General features: G+C 44.1%; 1 protein-coding gene across 9 annotated transcripts in view; it reads right to left on the reverse strand.

Annotated features, from left to right (window-relative positions):
- The window catches only part of SYT6 (synaptotagmin 6), a 262,997-nt gene that overhangs the window by 154,789 nt on the left and 88,209 nt on the right, over nucleotides 1–19,999 (reverse strand). For 3 of the 9 annotated variants that reach the window (XM_033918903.1, XM_033918905.1, XM_033918902.1), the window contains exon 2: nucleotides 19,187–19,318. The exons of 4 other annotated variants lie outside the window; for them this stretch is intronic. Coding sequence is in view for 1 of the 5 variants with exons in the window: in XM_033918900.1 (XP_033774791.1) it covers nucleotides 13,135–13,291 (157 nt within the window). In the remaining 4 variants the exon portion in view is untranslated. Of the gene's footprint in view, nucleotides 1–13,134; nucleotides 13,524–19,186; nucleotides 19,319–19,999 lie in introns of those variants that run through there. 2 more of the 9 variants (XM_033918900.1, XM_033918908.1) reach the window with 2 other exon arrangements.

Consider the following 19,999-nt stretch of genomic DNA (forward strand, 5'->3'; position numbering starts at 1 on the left):
TTTCCTCGTAGTCTCTTTTTGACCCCTTTTACCGCCTTATGGCACAAGCGTTGATGTTGTTTGTGCTTATTCCATTCTTGACCTTTTCCATTCCTTAAACAAAGTTTTCTTGTCTCTGATCGCTAGACCAATGGGGAAGGGGGGACAGAAACCGGAACAAGGGGTTTGGGAGAGGGAGGAGAGATGCTGGACCAATGGAGAGAGGAAGAAGATGAAGAGGTGCAGGACCCATAGGGGGGAGGAAGGCTTAACCATTGGTGAGTGTGGCGTGGTGGTTGGAGCTACAGCCTCAGCACCCAGGGGTTGTGGGTTCAAACCCTGCACTGCTCCTTGTGACTCTGGGCAAGTCACTCAGTCCTCCATAGCCCCAGGTACGTTAGATAGATTGTGAGCCCATCGGGACAAATAGGGAAAATACTTGAGTATCTGATTGTAAAACTGCTTAGATAAACCTTGATAGGAAGTATATAAACACCTAATAAATGTGAAACTTGAATGACATCAACCCCCCAAAACCAAATCAAAACTGTAGGGAAATATACAATGTGCAAGAATTTATTCAATAAAAAAAATCATAAAAACATATATAACATATATAACATTAATACATTAACTACAATAATTATATCCAAAAACTAGGCCTAATATTCATGTGGATCGGACCCGACACGTTCTGTGTTTCGAAAAACGCTTCTTCATCAGGGGTCCTAAGGAAAATGGTATGACGGACAAGTATAAATAACACGGTACAAATATGCTGTAGCAAAGATTGAGCATAATACTCTGATTAAATGAAAATATAACGCCAATGGTGAATACAGAAACAGTGCTAAAGAAAATGTGATATAAAAAAGAGAATGAAGAAAGAGAAGAAATGAAAAGATGATTTCCTGTGAGAAAAGTGTATAGAAGGGATGATGAACGGATTAAAGGATAAAAACGGCCAGTAAATTATACTCAAGTTTTTGGGAAGCAAATAAAAAAATGAAGACTAGATAGAAATGTTCCCTTTCCTTTGGTTTTCTCCTTATTTGGCTTTCGCTCCAAACCAATTTCCTTTTGTCCGACGTTTGTCTGTCACATTTGTCTCCCTTCAATATGCCATTTATTAGGTGATGTTTCTTTTAAATTGTTTTTCCTTTGTTAATGTCAATGGCATTGTTTTTATCTTTATCATGTTTTTTGTTTTCCCTTGAAAACTTGCTTAGAAATTGAATAAGCGATTAAATAAAATTTTAATAAACTTGAAACTTGAAAACTACTGTGATATTATATCGTGACCAGGCCATAGGAACAGAAGATTAAGAAAAATAAATCTTATATATGTATGAAAATATTCGGACCTGAATTTTGGTACGTAGAGTATCAGAAAACCAGATTGCTGGGCACGATGGACCTCGGGTCTGACCCAGCAGAGGCATTTCTTATGTTCATATGTTCTTATTAAAAAGATAAGCCAATACATAAGTGAAGCGTAGCTTTCAAAACTCCTGTGAAACATGTTGGCGACTTTATCCCTCTTGGCTAACCACCCAAGTTAAGTAATTCGCACTTTATAACTTATTTAACTTATCTAAATTATTGAATATATATAAAGACAAGTATTGCACATCTTTAGTTAATAAACCAGGGACCCGATGACGATTGGGGGGCATAAAGCCAAAAGTTATGGAAGTTTATTGAACTTTTGGTGGCACCTCTGAGGGCCTGGAAAACTCATATGATAACCTACATTTATATAGAAGGTGTCTAGGGGAGGTTTACATTATACCATCCCTCCAACTATGCAATAGAATTCACAGAAAATGGCATAAATTACAAAAAAGTGCCAACGTGCTGGCCGTGCATAACTCCTGTGACAATAAGGGCCTGTTTTACAAAGCCGCGCAGCAACGGCCCTGCTTCGGGGTCGTTACCGTGCTGCAGCCACTAGCACAGCTTTGTAAAACAGGCCCTAAGTTTAATGAAAGGATTAAATGGACTGTGATTTGTTATGGTCATGGGTGGGGAATTTTTCCACAAACTTTTTATATCCTTTGAATGAAATATTTTTCTTAACAGAGAAGTTTATAAATGGACTAAAAGAACTGTGATTTGCAACTTTATATGTTGGGACACTCTCACGTATCTATTATTGATAAAACTTTGGAATGAAAATTGTATTAATTTTTTCTTATGTTTTGCACTTTTGATAATTTTGATAGTATTTTAAGGTGACGCTTTTTTAGCCGTTTTTTGGTCCCTCTATCTCCTTCTCAAAGTTCTTTCACTGAGCGGTTAAATATTCACTATTGAGACCAAATGATGTACGGGGCAGAACTTGTTTAGGTTTATTTAAACCTGGTGCTTGTCATCTATGAGTTTTCTGCCCGGGGCCATGAAAGCCATTAACGTTTAACTTGGGCTCGTACCGAGGTGTCTCATGTATTATCGTTTTCTTTATTTGCCTTTTTTCCAGCCAGTGAAATTTCTTTGAGAATTGCATATAGGGCACTACCAATGCTTTTTTGTCTTATTAGAATCAACCCCACCAGCCTGCCTTCAAACTGTTTACTAGGTGTGTATCCTCGAGGAGGTGGTCATTTCCAAATGTCTTCCCAATTACTGGAAAACGCCTTGTCCTCAAGCCTACAGCTCTTCCTCCCATCCACATCCCCCTTTAATGTGAGCAGTGGCTTAGTGAGGATGAGAGGTGCCCCTCCCCCTCTTCTCCGCCCCCCCAATCTGTTCCTTCCCCACCCTCAATGATCCATCTAGCCCAGTAGCCCATCCTCACGGTGGCCAATTCAGGTTCCTAGTACCTAGTACCCAAGGAGTAGCAGCATTCCATACAGAATCTCAAAGAACAGCAAGATTCCGGAATCCCAGAGAGTAATAAGATTCTAGAATCCCCAAAGAGTAGCAACATTCCATACAGAATCTCAAAGAACAGCAAGATTCCAGAATCCCCCAGAGTAACAAGATTCTAGAATCCCCAAAGAGTAGCAACATTCCATACAGAATCTCAAAGAACAGCAAGATTCCGGAATCCCAGAGAGTAACAAGATTCTAGAATCTCCAAAGAGTAGCAACATTCCATACAGAATCTCAAAGAACAGCAAGATTCCGGAATCCCAGAGAGTAACAAGATTCTAGAATCTCCAAAGAGTAGCAACATTCCATACAGAATCTCAAAGAACAGCAAGATTCCGGAATCCCAGAGAGTAACAAGATTCTAGAATCCCCAAAGAGTAGCAACATTCCATACAGAATCTCAAAGAACAGCAAGATTCCGGAATCCCACAGAGTAATAAGATTCTAGAATCCCCAAAGAGTAGCAACATTCCATGCTACCGATCCAGAGCAAGCAATGACGTTCCCCATGTCTTTCTCAATAACAGACTAACCACTAGGCTACTCCTTACATTGTAATCTTAAATTATTTTAATGAGGGGTTCCCATAAACTCCTTCATGCACATCACCAATGGCTTCAATGTGCTACTGTCTGGTTATATGCCACTAAATATCTTGTGGAGCCCCAGTCAGTGCTGGTTAACTGGGAAGGACCTTCTCCCACCCAGTTAACCAACTCTGACCATCAGTGGTGCCCCTCCCCCACCTTCTTCTCTGCCCCCACCCCCACCCTCTCCACTCCTTCCCTCACCCACATCCCTTCCCCTGTACCTCTTTAGCATTATCGGCGCAAGCAGTAACCCCAACCTGCTGCTCGCACCAGTGTCGACTCTTCCTCTGACGTCACTTCCTAGGTGCAGCTCCAGGAAGTGATGTCAGAGGAAGAGCCGACGCTGGCAGTGACAGCAGGTTGGGGATGCTGCTCACGCCATGAATGTTAAAATGTTATGAGATATACCTGAATTTGTAAATAAAGAATTAAATAATAAAAAAAATATTTAGCAAATAGCTAGTTATTTCGTAAAATATCACAGCAGTTTATTCAATAGATCTTCATATTCCTATCACATGTCATTGAGTGAAACCTTTAACAGCGGGATCTGGATAGTCTCAATTGTCGTCCTCAACCACCCCCACCCCTTCACTCATTGCCCCACTAGCTAATAATACAACACACACTCAAATATGGAAATATAGCCGCAGTTCAATGTATTGATAACAATAACCAAATAAATGAACATCGCATATGTTAATCATCAATTACCAGATCACCAAGCTCCTCCCGAGCTACCAGGTGTACACAGCAACATATTGCCCCCGACTCCACCACATCAGCAAGAGTCTGAGGGGTGGCATGACCACATGCCCCTTTAACCGGGTAACTTGAGCCCCAGGCACGGCTCCCAGCCAGCCCACCGCTCATCGCAGGATGAGCCCCAGCCCCTGCCCTCCCGAGCTACCATCACCAGCCTTCCACATGGGCAAGCAGGTAGGAAAAGGCCACCCTGGAAGACCCTGGATGGAGCCGAGCCCTCCAAGATTCCGGCTTTATAACCTCGCCCCCGCGCCCTCCATCTCCCTCCTGTTCCAATCCCCTTGCAGCCTCTCGGCGCAAAATTTCCCTGTCCTATCCTTCCTACCTACGACTCTCCAACAACAATCCCCCCTCAACTTGTCTCAACGGGCAACACGCGGACTTCCCAGCCCCATGTATCCTTTGGCCCGTTGAGACAAGCTCTCGGGCTACACTTTAAAGTTGTTCTCATATCCACTGAAAAAATAATTGCAATAGTGCTTGAAATCAGCCTTGCTCTACACCAGACGCGTCTTCAGGAGACAAGACTCAAACGGTAGTCTTCAGAGCTATATACCTTCAAACATTCATCCTACATAAATATATTCATACAGAAAACCAATTTCAAATCATAGTATCTAGGAGGCAATACAATTTTTCAGACTGTCACCATGGCAGAGCTGGGAGTTGAGCCCAATAAATGCTGAATCAGAAGTCACAGCACCTGCTTACAAATTCAGAATAGCAAACAGCCAGACTGTATTCACAAAATGCCACTAAATACAGCTGAACGATACAAATACATGCAACAGTACACATAGCATAGTGAAACACTGTACAGATGCAATAGTGTAGGGGTAGGCAATTCCGGTCCTCGAGAGCCGGAGCCAGGTCAGGTTTTCGGGATATCCACAATATGTATGAGATGGATTTGCATGCACTGCCTCCTTGAGATGCAAATCTATCTCATGCATATTTATTGTGGAGATCCTGAAAACCTGACCTGGCTCCGGCTTTCGAGGAACGAAATTGCCTACCCCTGCAATAGTGGAAAAGACCTTACAGACCAAGAAGTCATGATGTGAGCCTCGAAAAGGTAGGCTCAGACGCACAAGTTCAAGGAAATGGTGGAGGATGCAGTAGCTACATTGAGTAAACTCTTTGGAAGAAAGGCGGGAGAGGGAAATATGAGAGAGACGTTTAAATACCTATGTGGCATAAATGCGCATGAGTCGAGTCTCTTTCATTTGAAAGGAAGCTCTGCAATGAGAGGGCATAGGATGAAGTCAAGAGGTGATAGGCTCCATAGTAATCGGAGGAAATGCTTTTTTACAGAAAGGGTGGTAGATGCATGGAACAGTCTCCCGGAAGAGGTGGTGGAGACAGAGACTGTCTGAATTCAAGAAAGCCTGGGATAGGCACGTGGGATCTCTCGGAGAGAGAAAGAGATAATGGTTACTGCGGATGGACCATTTGGTCTTTATCTGCTGTCATGTTTCTATGTTTCTATAATCATAAAGCTCTATGACCTCACAATGCAGTTGTAAAGCCTATAGGAAGAGGAGATGCAAATGTTAAGAGCCTTAGCCAATAGGGAGAGGAGGAGATAGTGGATGCTGCGGATGGGCCATTATCTGCCATCATGTTTCGATAACCATAAAGCTCTATGACCTCACAATACAGGTGTAAAGAGCCTTAGCCTATAGGAAGAGGAGATGCAAATGTTAAGAGCCTTAGCCAATAGGGAGAGGAGGAGATAGTGGATGCTGCGGATGGGCCATTATCTGCCATCATGTTTCGATAACCATAAAGTTCTATGACCTCACAATGCAGGTGTAAAAAGCCTTAGCCTATAGGAAGAGGAGATGCAAATGTCAAGAGCCTTAGCCAATAGGGAGAGGAGGAGATAGTGGATGCTCTGGATGGGCCATTTGGCCTTTATCTGCCATCATGTTTCTCTAACCATAAAGCTCTATGACCTCACAATGCAGGTGTAAAGAGCCTTAGCCAATAGGGAGAGGAAGAGATAGTGGATGCTGCGGATGGGCAGACTGGATGGGCCATTTCACCTTTATCTGCCAGCATGGTTCTATGTTTCTAAAACCTTCAGAAGAAGAGAGGAAAAGGCCAGTGACCCTCTGGGGTCCGACACTGTAATATGAAGTATATTGAGTAGACTAGGTGGGCTTTGGCCTAACCAAGAAAAGCCTCCACAGACTTCAGCGGATTCAGAACGCCACAGCTAAGCTTGTTTTCGCGAAAAGCAAATTTGATCACGTCTCACCACTCCTGTCTAAGCTCCATTGGCTCCCAGTAATCCCCAGGATCCACTTCAAATGTGCGTGTCTGGCCTACAAGATCCTACATGGCATCCTTCCTGCCGTTATCCCTCTATCCTGGAACTCCCCAACCCCTACTAAGATCCTCCCAAATTTTTAAACTATCCTTCCCTTCCATAAAAGGTATTTCCCATGTAGGCAAACTTGGGTCATCCCTCCCCTTTAGAATCACTAAGATCTGGAATAACCTCCCCTCCCCTCTCCGAACCTCAAGCTCCCTCCAACTCTTCCGCAAACACCTAAAAACCTGGCTATTCTCACCTTTACACCTAACTCTTTAATCTCTCCACTGTAGTTCCTCTCTCATCTTTCTTCCTGTAAACCGTGCCGAGCTCCGCATTCGTGGAGATGGTGCGGTATATAAACCCAAGGTTTAGTTTAGTTTAGTTTAGTTTGGCATTAGAGATGTGCATTCGTTTGAAACTATATAGGAAATGTCAGCAATATATTGGCAAATGAACATATTTATTTGCGTGCTGTCAATAGGGTACTCTTGATGGCCTTGCTCCTACCAAAGCTTAATGGGGGAGAAAAAGCCCAAATAAAACAAACCTTCCCAGAAATAACATGAAACAATTTTCTGGCTGCACAACTCTACTTGGCAACTGATATGTTTACCAGCCATTGGAGTCTCTGTTTCTGTGCTACAGAAAGACACCAGGAGAACACATTTCCTGTTTACCTACTATATCAGTGTCTCTTAAACTTTTTTTTAGCACCGGCACACTAAATGGAGCAAATGTTTTTCATGGCCCATTATAAAATAAGAACATAAGAATAGCCTTATTGGGTCAGTCCATCAAGCCCAGTAGCCCATTCTCATGGTGGCCAATCCAAGTCACTAGTACCTAGCCAAAACAAGGAGTAGCAATATTCCAAGCTACCGATCCAGGGCATGCAGTGGCTTCCCCCATGCCTTTCTCAATAAGACTATGGACTTTTCCTCCAGGAATTTGTCCAAACCTTTCTTAAAACCAGCTACGCTATCCGCTCTTACCACATCCTCTGGCAACGCGTTCCAGAGCTTTAACTATTCTCTGAATGAAAAAAAATTCTCCTATTGGTTTAAAACATATTTCCCTATAACTTTATCGAGTGTCCCCTAGTCTTTGTAACTTTTGATTGAGTGAAAAATCGATCCACCTGTACCCGTTCTACTCTACTCAGGATTTTGTAGACTTCAATCCTATCTCCCCTCAGCCATCTCTTTTCCAAGCTGAAGAGCCCTAACCATTTTAGCCTTTCCTCATACGAGAGGAGTTCCATCCCCTTTACCATCTTGGTCGCTCTTCTTTGAACCTTTTCTAGCGCTACTATATCTTTCATGAGATAAGGAGACCCGAATTGAATGCAATACTCCAGATGAGGTCGCACCATGGAGCGATACAGGGGCATTGTAACATTCTTAGTCTTGTTAACCAACAAAGAATTTATTTAAAACTCAGCTATGTATGGCTAATTGTAACAACAGTGAAACTAAAGAAGATAGAATAGAATTGCTAATCAATGCGATGGATGTGCTTGTTTTTGAGTGTAAATTAACTCAAAATGCGGCTCGATAGTTGACAAGCAAACACGCATTTCATCATCCACCATCTGCAGTTGTTCTCTTTTTTTTTCAATTTAATTTCTGTCAGAGCTGAAAGTCCCAAGTTTGCAAAGATGAAAAGATCCAAATGGTAACAAAGCTTTGATTGCTTTGTTACTCAAGTTAGGATACCTACTGCTTAAAAAATACAACTAAAATTACTTGCCATTAGTTTTCAAGGACCAATCACCTAAAAGAATTCTGTTTGTCTAGGCAGTTGCATCTTTACACACACAGATGCTCATAACATGGACAGACTCTTGTGTACACCAGTGGTCCCCAACCCTGTCCTGGAGGACCACCAGGCCAATCGGGTTTTCAGGATAGCTCTAATGAATATGCATGAAGCAGATTTGCATGCCGGTCACTTCCATTATATGCAAATCTCTCTCATGCATATTCATTAGGGCTAGCCTGAAAACCCGATTGGCCTGGTGGTCCTCCAGGACAGGGTTGGAAACCACTGGTGTACACAACATACATGTCATCTATACATGTATACTTATGAAGGGAATATTTAAAAATAAAGTAAAATTCTGGAATCTCTCATGGCATACCTGGAATCTCTTCAGGACACACTACTGTGCCATGCCACACAGTTTGAGAAACACTGTAATAAGGGCTAGATTCACTAAAGCCCCCTTACCTGTCCGATCCGGTTCCGATCCGTGGCCGAATTTTGCTGGGCAACCGATTCAGTAAAGGCTCCCCATGCAAATGACCTAATCGGGAACATGCCCACAAGCGATCCCACAGATCGCTGAAGACTGACTGCGATGCATGCGCAGACCATCATTGATGGCTGTACATGCGATCTGCGCATGTGTCGCTCTCCTGCACCAGCGAGGTCAAAACAAAGGGGGAGGGGTTGCGAAGTAATGGCAGGCAAAGGCAGACATGGTCGAGGGCTGAGCCGGGCCCGATCTCATCTCCAAACGGGACTCGCTAGAGCCTCTTTTTAAAAAACCGAGGGGGGGGAACTGTCCAGCTTACCTGTGGGGCAGTTAGACTACGGAACAAAACATGAAACCCGCCCCGACTCTCCTGCTCTCTGCTACCCTTCCCCACAGTGCGAGTCTGTGGTTTTAACCTGCGGGTTTAAAGTGGGGTTGCACTGCGGGGAAGGCACTTTTCCCCACAGACGCAAAGGTTTAGCGGACAGAGAGGCAGGCTTGCTACTTGAACACACGAGGCAGGCAGGGCGGCAGAAAGCAGAGTTTTTTCAGGGCTGCAGGGCTGGTATTTCCGGGCGGGAGAAAGCGGGAAAGGAGTGAGCGATTGGTCCTCTTGGTTTTGGATCGGCCAGCCCAGTCGGTGTGCCTGAAAAGTGTTGGTGAATCGCTGCCTTCCTAGATTTGCATGACATTTCCCTCATTTGCATGCGGACAGGATCGGCCAGAAGGTTAGTGATTCGGGTCAGGGTCGCAAACCGATCAGTACGGTTCATAGACAAAACCGCCGAAGACAAAGGCGCGCGCCAACTGAGCACAAGACGGAAGCGCGCGCTGAAGAAAAAGAGTGTTTTTAGGGGCTCCGATGGGGGTTTTGTACAGATCGCGGCGGCATTGTGGGGGTTTTGGGGGGTTGTAACCTCCCTCATTATATTGGAAACTTAACTGTTTCCCTGATTTTTAGGGAAAAAGTGAAGTTTTCAGTAAAATGTGGAGGGTTACAGCCCCCCAAACCCCCCACAACGCCCCCACAACGCGGCACAATCTGTATAAAGTAAAGTGGGGGGGGTTCCCCCCCACACCCCCCCCATCGGAGCCCTTTAAAACAGTCATTTTCTTCGGTGTGCGCCTCCACGCTGTGCTCAGTTGTCTGCGCGCGCCTTTGTCCCGGCGCGCTTTTGACCTGACACCGATCGGTACACAATCTGTTTGCTTAATGAATCTAACCCTATATATTAGTAACTGAAAGTGGATACAGACTACAGTCTGGCATAATTTGTGCATACAACCAAAATACCCATGACATCCACACAGGCAAAATCATAGAAACCCAATAACGAACCCCCTCCCTTACCCTAAAAACCAAGACAGCTAAACTTTTACTGAAGTGTATACACATGAGCTGGAACCAAATGCCATAACCCAAACCGAATACCCAGATTCGGAAAAGGAAGCCAAACCAATGCCAAAATATTTTCCTCGATTTTCACCCCCACCCTAAAAGCTCACTTACTGTTGTCTCCAATCCCAGGATCATGGGAGGATTAATACAGCTGTTATTTCATAGAAATTGATAGCACAACATTGGTAAATCACTATCCCGGCACCCTGGGCTCTATCACAAAAGTCTTTATTTAGAGCAGGGGTGTCAAGGGCCGCAATCCAGTCGCGTTTTCAGGATTTCCCCAATGAATATGCATGAGATCTATTAGCATACAATGAAAGCAGTGCATGCAAATAGATCTCATGCATATTCATGGGAGAAATCCTGAAAACCCGACTGGATTGCGGCCCTGGAGGAGGGACTGACACCCCTGATTTAGAGGAAGCAGTGGCGTACCAAGGGGGGTCGGTCCGCCCCAGGTGCAAGCCCTGAGGCGGTACTCCCGGCCTTGAAGCCGTTGGCATCCGATTCCCCCCCCCCGACGTCCGGATTCTCCCCCTACTCCCCACCCCCGCACTGTTTGCGGTGGAGAAGCAGCCTGCAGCGGGATTGTGATACCAGCGATCCCTGCGCTGCTTCGGCGCTGCTTCCTCCACCACAGTCCCGCCCCTCCTCTGGCGTCAGAGGAGGGGCGGGACCGCGATCTTGCTGTGGGCTGCTTCTCTACCATAGGTGGTGCGAGGAGGCCAGAGGGATGAGCGGTCCTTCAGGGTTGGGGGGCGACCACAGACTACAAAACCTTCAAAAAAGAAATAAAAACCTTTCTATTCAAAAAACACATAAAACCGAACTAACACAATCAGAACTGTCCCAAGCATCACCTGCAACTACTCCATATGCACTTCTGATGTCATGACAATTCAGACATAATTTATGTTATGTTTGGAATAATGGTTCAATAAAAGAAAATTTTCACTGCCTGTTTCTATTCTGACCATTTATTCCGTTTCATGGTTATTACAAAAAATATTTTTTTACATGGGGGGGGGGGGGGTCAAAAATTGATGGGCCCCGGGTGCCACATATCCTAGGTACGCCACTGAGAGGAAGTCCTGGGTTTCTACTTAGGCCTGAGGCAGTTCATTCCTACCAAGAAAACCACTGCTGTAATGTTGCCTGGGTACACTGCCTTCCATTTCTCATTCTTCCAATAACCTCCCTGCAGTGGTTATAAAAATACATATATTTTCTCCAGTAAATATCTTGTCACGTTGGCAGCTTCAATGCAAACCCTATCTTTGTGCGGATGCTAAACTTGAAACAGAGAAATACGATGGCAGATAAAGGCCAAATGGCCCATCCAGGCTTCCCAGTTTGATTCCCTTTTGCACAGCCATACGAAAGATCACAGAAAGAGTTTATGGTTTTAATAAAGGCAACATTCTGGCTGTCGAGCCGCAGCTGAACACAACCCAAGGTTGGGTGTGTGAAACGAGCGCCTCCCGGGGTTATACACAGGGAAGGACAGGGAAAGCCGAGTTGGAAACCCAAACGCTTGCAAACCCTGGTTAGTAAATAAATACCAGAGCCAGCCCAGCAATTAGGAGGGGGGGGGGAGGGGGGGAAAAGTCAAGACAGCCATATAAAGAACTATTAGCACATACTTTGATAGGACTTTTTGTGATGATCTTGATTGTTGAGTTTAATTATTAAATTCTTTTGGAGGGGGTTGGAGACCAGGAAGGAGGGCCGAAGGTTTGACCAGGGGTTTGTCCGCTGCCCTTCCACGGGCTCTGGATGCTAACTTTCAAAATGTCCCTATAGACGCCAACAATACAAGCGCAATCAAAAGCACATTCCTTTCTCCCGTTCTCAGGCAAATGAAAAAAGGTAAAAAGTCCATAAATAAGGCAGAAAGTGAGCCGGTGTTAAGGGAGCCAACGCGTTTACTCGAAAGGGAAGTGAAAGAAAACTTTCTGGAGCTTGCAGGACAACAGTAGGACTTGGAAATGTTAGGATCTGAATTGGGGAGGGGCGAGCAGAACCAACAGCATTCGGAAGGATTTTATGACACAAAACTGACCCCCCCCCCCCCAATTCAGCAGATGTGTCTCAGGTTCACAGGCGGAAGATCTGACTTTTAACATTTCGTGCACGGTTTTATTTAGGGTGGGGAAGGGCAAATCCCCCCCTCACTGTTTCACTCCACTGCATCTCCAGCCTGACCCATTCACAAATCAAGAGCCAGCCCTCGCTAAGCAGTGGAGAATTAGCATCATTTGCAAAGGGAACATTGCTGTGGACCAGCGGCAGCATCCCAGCTCAGGCGGTGCAGCATCTCCCCCTGCTGTCAACAGCCTGCAGCCTCTCTGCCCCTCCTCAACCAGCAGATCTCACTGTTGCTGGTTGACCAAATCCTGCAGCCGGGGAAGCTGAAACCCCACTCGGTCGGCGATGCCTCCACATGCAACTAGGCTGAAATGTATTTCTCACACCAAGCATGAACGAAAACCTCAAAACTTGGCAAACTGTCCTGCAGCACCTGGGTTTCCCCCATGCACGCTGGAGATCTGGGCTCCGGGCAATCAGATTGCTGTAAAGTAGCCCAGTAGTTAGTCTAGAGACCCTGCATCTACAGTATGAGCTCATCCAGTTATTCAAGGATATAGCCCAGCTGCCAGCCCCTAGAGCCCATGTCTGCTCTACCCTACCAGCCTTAGGCACTTCAGTGCTTGCTCTCTTCCATGCTTGCTGTAGCTCCAGCCACCCTGCCTCTCCAGCATCTGATCTGCTCCAAAGAACCTGCCAGCTCTGAAGATAAATGCCCAGATTATAGTGTGATGGAAGATGCAGCTACACAGACAGAGCTTTCTGGGCGGCAGCAGCTGATACAATGTCTTGGGAACCTGACAGCTCCCGGTGGGGCTTTGCTAACGACCAGGGATTACAACAGGTGCTACGTTACCTGGCTGAGTGATACTTAGGGTCTTGTCAGCCTGAAGAAGCAGGAACTCCCTGCAAGATTCACGTTCCAGGCTGGGGGTCCTCTTCCGGCAGAGGTCTGTGACAATTTGCACTGCTCTTTGACATAAGTTTGCATTGTCCTCCTTGACGGTATTCATTTCCCAAACTGCATCCTTCACTCTCGTTTGGACTGGCTTTCTAACACTTTTTTAAAAATGTGTTTATATTTAAAAAAAAAAAAAATGTCTGCTACCAAAAAAAAAAAAAAAGTGTTTCTATGCAGGGGAGAAAAAATTATTCCACTAGGAGACACAGCTCAGTTGCTCTCTGAAGCCAGCCATGACAACTTCGGGTTTTTTAAACCTTCATTAGACTTAGGAATTGACTGCCCAAGACTAAACTTGCCCAGCCCAGGGCTTCCACTACCCAGCCAGTGTCTTCTGATGGTCTTATTGCCTCTGAGATCAGCTGTGTACTGTCAAAGGCGGGGCTGCAAAGGAAGGACCTCCTACCACATTTAATTCCATTCTCTAATGTTAAATCTTAGAGCTGAGTCAGTGCTTAACCCCCTCGGGTGCTGTCTTTCAGGATTTAAGGGGGGGGGGAAGAAGGGGTCTTACCCAGCTCACCTCATCCCCAATTTCAACGTGGCAGTGGTTCACATACAAACCAGTCACTTTCTAGGCTGAATGCGGTGGGCAGTCTGATGGTAGTGGAAGGGACTTTTCATCGGTGATGGGAAACTGCTTAGTAAGGAAACTAAATGCTCTGCTTCCAAAGTCCAATGCCTGAGCTGCTGGAAACGCAAGTGTGAAAGCCACCGAATCTGTCCGCAGAAGTTAATTGCACTGAAGCCACTCCGCAGTAGAAGTTACACGTGCTTATGGCAAACTGCTTAACTCATAGAAACATAGAAGATGACGGCAGATAAGGGCCATATAGCCCATCAAGTCTGCCCACACTATTTACCCACCCCCTTAAGTCTTCTGACCCCTTAAGTATAATTGTAATTATACTGTCACTCTACTGACCCGCTCATTCAACTCCTGCCATCTTGAGGTGGTCAATTGAAAAAAAAAAAAAAGGGTCAGCATAGGGTACCTGGCTTCCTACCTGCTGGGAAAACACAAAAAGAGTCCACCACCACAGTTTCACAAAAGCAAACCGCAAAGCAGAAATGGAAAAAGAAAGTGGAATTAATATCTTGTTCATGGAAGTTATTTCAAAAATGGTGCAAAGGTAACACAATCAAATATGCAATGACACGAATTACACAGTATAATTGTGGCATAGACCCGACACGGGCCATCTTCTGGGGTCCGGTCTTCCTACGAGCCAAGATTAAAAATGTAAAAGCAATCCAAAAAAATAGTGTTCACAATTATACTGTGTAATTCGTGTCATTGCATATTTGATTGTGTTACTTTGCACCATTTTTTGAAATAAATTGCCTACCGACACATTACATATACAGCAGCTCCCCTAGGAGAGGGGAGAGGAACATTCTTATTAGAACTAGAGGTCTGCACGGGAACGGGGATCACAGGAATGCTGGGGGTCCCGCGGGAATCCTCCCTAAGCCACAGGACTCTCACGGGGATGGAAGGCTTTGGAAGCAGGGTTCGTCCATATAATATAATGGACACGTCAGCCTTAGTAAAAGAGGGGGGTTTATAAGTTAATTACCTGAACAGAAAACAAAAAAAGGGTTCCACCAAAGAGATTCCACAAGGAAAACAGCAGCGCAAACACAAAAGAAACTGTGGAATTGATGATCCTGTCAGAAGTAATTGCTGCTTTTTATGGGGACGGGCGGGGATGGAGGTAATTCCTTGCGGGAATGGGTGGGGACGGAGAGGATCCTGACGGGGACGGGTGGGGACGGAGAGGATCCTGGCGGGGACGGGTGGGGACGGAGAGAATCCTGACGGGGACGGAGAGGATCCTGACGGGGACGGGTGGGGACGGAGAAGATCCTGGCGGGGACGGAGAGGATCCTGACAGGGATGGGTGGGGACGGAGAGGATCCTGGTGGGGACGGGCGGGGATGGGTGGGATTTCTGTCCCTGTGCAACTCTCTAGCGAGATACAAAAATTGATCAAATATAAACATATATTTTTGCACACAATTTTAAATTTAAAATAATGGGGTAGACAATTGGACATACAGACCAACTAATACAAAAGGTGAGAGGGAATAGAACTAAAATTATTATTTTTAACACAAGTACATGATTACCTCGCGCTAGCCGAAAAATTACCACCTGCTTAAAAGGAGTCAGTAGTGGCAAGCACGCGCTATTCCACGTGTTAAGGCCCTAACGCACCTTTGGAAAAGGAGCCCCAAGTGTTTTTAAAGTTTAGAGGAGAGCCATATATGGTTAAAAAAAAAAAAAACCCAAAAAAACAATAGGACGGGAAAAAAGAAAGAAAAGAAAAAGCAGGAACTAAATTTTACTTTTAGTTTTTAAAACATTGTCCTCAAACGAACCTCAATTCATTAATAAGTTACTTATTCCACGTAGTACATCCTGTTCTCTAAGGTCCACTAATCAAAAACTTTTCACAATTCCATCGCTAAAAGTTATCGGAACTCGTCGCCTTGATATTTTTTCTGTAATGGCCCCACAATTATGGAACACTTTACCTCAGTATATAAGAGAGGAAAATGACTTAAAACTTCCTTTTTAAAGACGCTTTTAACTTATAATCATATATATATATATTTTTTTTTTCTTTTAAATCTTAATCACCCTACCTGCTGTTTTTACCATTTGTGTTTTCTTTTATATATACAATTGTAGTTCTGCCCTTTCTTCCCTTATGTATCTGTTAGTTTGTATGTTAGTATGTCAATCTTATTTAATCTATTATAATTAACCTAATGTGTACACCTCTTTTTTTATTTGTAAATCACTTAGCAAATTAAATTAAGCGATTCAATAAGTTAAAAATAAAAACTTAAACTTGAAAGGTTAAAAGCATCTTTAAAGAGGAAGCTTTTAAAATTACTTTTAAAATGGGCCAAATCGTTTTCCTCTCTTAAATGTTGTGGCATAGCGGTCCAAAGCTGAGGCGCCATCACTGAGAATATATTGTGTCCCCATAATATTCAAAGAGGGGACTGTGAGGAGCTTTTGAGTAGGCCCGTTCTTGCTATCAGACACTAAGGCAGGGGTCCCCAAAATCCCTCCTTGAGGGCCGAATCCAGTCGGGTTTTCAGGAGTTCCCCAATGAACATGCATTGAAAGCAGCGCATGCACCTAGATTCATTGGGGAAATCCTGAAAACCCGACTGGATTCGGCCCTCAAGGAGGGACTTGGGGACCCCTGCACTAAGGGCTCCTTTTACTACGTGGCTAGAACTAACGCCAGCTCAATGCTGGCGTTAAGGTCTAGCATGTGCTAGTCCGCGCGTTAATGCCCTAATGCACCTTAATAAAAGGAGCCCTAAGCAGGGTCAGGCCTGACTAGTACCTGAAGGGGAGACCCCCCCCCCCTGGGACTACCAGGCTGAGGGGCTCCATGATGGGCATCAGCCACCCAGCGACGCTGCCCAGGAGAAGGCAAACCACCCCTGTACTCTGCCGTGAAACATCGCAGGCTGGATTCCTCGCCATGCATGTTGCCATCCATTAAAATCCATCTCAGAAAGCTAAATAGTAACATAGTAACATAGTAGATGACGGCAGATAAAGACCCGAATGGTCCATCCAGTCTGCCCAATCTGATTCAATTTAAATTATTATTATTATTTTTTTTTTCTTCTTAGCTATTTCTGGGCGAGAATCCAAAGCTTTACCCGGTACTGTGCTTGGGTTCCAACTGCCGAAATCTCTGTTAAGACTTACTCCAGCCCATCTACACCCTCCCAGCCATTGAAGCCCTCCCCTGCCCATCCTCCTCCAAACGGCCATGCACAGACACAGACCGTACAAGTCTGCCCAGTAACTGGCCTAGTTCAATCTTTAATATTATTTTCTGATTCTAAATCTTCTGTGTTCATCCCACGCTTCTTTGAACTCAGTCACAGTTTTACTCTCCACCACCTCTCTCGGGAGCGCATTCCAGGCATCCACCACCCTCTCCGTAAAGTAGAATTTCCTAACATTGCCCCTGAATCTACCACCCCTCAACCTCAAATTATGTCCTCTGGTTTTACCATTTTCCTTTCTCTGGAAAAGATTTTGTTCTACGTTAATACCCTTCAAGTATTTGAACGTCTGAATCATATCTCCCCTGTCTCTCCTTTCCTCTAGGGTATACATATTCAGGGCTTCCAGTCTCTCCTCATACGTCTTCTGGCACAAGCCTCCTATCATTTTCGTCGCCCAATGTTTGCAAAATTGAAACAACAATTTAGCTTGGGCACTACTATAATGATGAGCTTATGCTTACGTGTATTTCTATTCATATATCGCTCTTTGATTATAACATCGGTGCGGTGTACAAATTCGTATATTTATGGAAATTTGGGATCCGTATATTCAAAATCTTTCACCTAAGACAAGAAGTTTAATTCTTAATGATTTACATTGAAGCTGTGATTATTTACTTAAAATTTTAGTTCTTTATTTTTATTATTCTTTATTTTTGTCAGCTTCCATTGGGTTTGGGGGGGGTTAGTTTTGGGGTTATTTTATTTCTTTAGTAACAGATTTACATATACGGTAATTAAAAAGGGTTGAGATGGGAGGAGGAGGGAATTGATGATTTAAAAAGGGGTTTGAATTTAATAATATAGTAAGGTTTATTGTAGATAATATGAAATATATTGTGGAGGAATAATAGAACTATGTTTGATAAATATTCATGTTTTTGTATAGTTGTATATTCCTTCCATAAAAATGTTATAAATTAAAAAAGGAAAGGAACGCCAAATCATGATAAAAAGAAAAAATTTTTAAAAATAATTTAGTTGCTGTATTAAGAGACACCTAATTGAAAAGTAAAACCAAACCGTAAAAAGAAATTAAAACATATATGTGGGTTACCATACGGCTCCAGAAAAAGGAGGACGGATTGACACATCCGGGTTTTACGTCCATGGCTTTCAATGGAAATAAAACCCAGCTGTCTCTCTCTGTCCTCCTTACTTCCATGGCTTTCAGTGGAAGTAAAACCCGGATCTCTCAGTCCATCCTCCTTTTTCTGAAGCCATATGGTAACCCTATATGTGACTCTCTCCCTGCCTTCTAGGTACCGTTCTCTGTACTGGAGATTGCATAAAGCAAAGTTTGTTGCGTCATTTCCCATCTGAAAAGCAATAATATTCAGCCGGCAAAGGCCAGCATTTCTTAAACAACTGGATACCGGTACGGAATATGCTCTGGAGCAGCCACCGGGGCCATCTATATTCACCCTAACCCTTGCTTAACCCTTTCAGGACCATAAGGATCGTAGGCCAATTTTTGTGGTTTTGACGACATTTTTATGGTAAAAAGGGCTTGCAGATGCAAAAAAATTGATTTTTTTTGTGAAATATCATTATTTTTTTTTAAAAAAAATCACACTTCTGGCTTATGGACAGTGTGGCAAGTGAATCTTCTCGTCAATCTGGCAACGACGCTAATGAATGAATGTCGGAACCAGTTTGTTTACATAAAGGCAGTATCCTACGGAATCCGTACATATCAAATTTAGAACTGTAGACTATCCCAATCAAAATTTATAGGATTTTAAAGTTATGGGACAAATATGTCCCTTGGTCCTGAAAGGGTTAACAGAACAACCTAGTTTGCTTTTTGAGTGGAGGAGTGGCCTAGACACCGGGGAAGCCCGATTCAAATGCTGCTCCTGCTCCTTCTGACCTTGCACAAGTCACTTAAACCTCTTATTGCCCCTCTGCTTTTGGAAAGGTGCGAGTTACATCCAAATAAATAAACATTGTCGCTGTCAATTTAGATTTGAAGAGAATATATACAACGTTGGAATTATAATCATGCAATAAATTTGCCATTATTCCATAACATTACGGTACACGAAATGAAAGCGGGAATGTAATGAATGAAGCAAACAAGCATTCTCTTTTCAAGGCTCTCTTTGAATCTGACCTTGGGCCTCAAATGGAAACAAGGTCTGTTATGTACTCATAGCGCCTCTCGTACACTCCCGCCTGCAGGATACGCCATTCCTTCTACACAGCTGATCTTCATGCTCTCTGTAAAACCTGGATCTTCTCTTCCCTAAAGCAAGACAAATGAAACAGAAGACAGAAAAGACGTTCGCTATCTTTTTTCCCCTCGTTGCCTCACAAATAGCAATACCAGCTCCCACAGCCACCACCCCACCATCATGTAATTCCATGCAGAATGGAATAGCCCGACTCAGCTGCCGTCCACATAGTTGTCTGCTCAGAAGAGAACTAGCATACATGGAGATGTAATATTAGTTTGAATAAATACATATTTATTACTTTGAGAAAGTATTTCCCCACAGGCTCACCTTAAAAAAAGTGAGTAAATTAATGGAAACGCTTCTAAAACAGTGAATAATGAGGTTGCCAGAATCCAATGGATTACAAGACCTGAGGCTGCAGGTTTTACTAGAGGTGGCTCTTGTCAGACCAATCCGATTCATTTCTTTGACTGGGTGACCAGACGGATCAAGGGAGAGTGGCTGGATCTGATATAATAGCCGCCATCTGACTCCTGAAAAGTATCCACATATGAGACCCGATCACCCCGGCGTTGCGCGCTGCCCACTGGCTGCTGATCGACTACAAACTCTTCCACAACATGGTATCGGCCTATATGGCCTCCACACTTCCTCTCTATGCCCCGAATCGACCGCTTCGCTCGCAAGAAGAAAAGCAACTACATGCGCTCTCCGCCATGAGAGTACTCTTAAAAGATTTTACTCGCACT

The sequence above is a fragment of the Geotrypetes seraphini genome, chromosome 13 (genome assembly GCF_902459505.1).
Source record: "Geotrypetes seraphini chromosome 13, aGeoSer1.1, whole genome shotgun sequence".
Taxonomy (NCBI): Eukaryota; Metazoa; Chordata; class Amphibia; order Gymnophiona; family Dermophiidae; genus Geotrypetes; species Geotrypetes seraphini.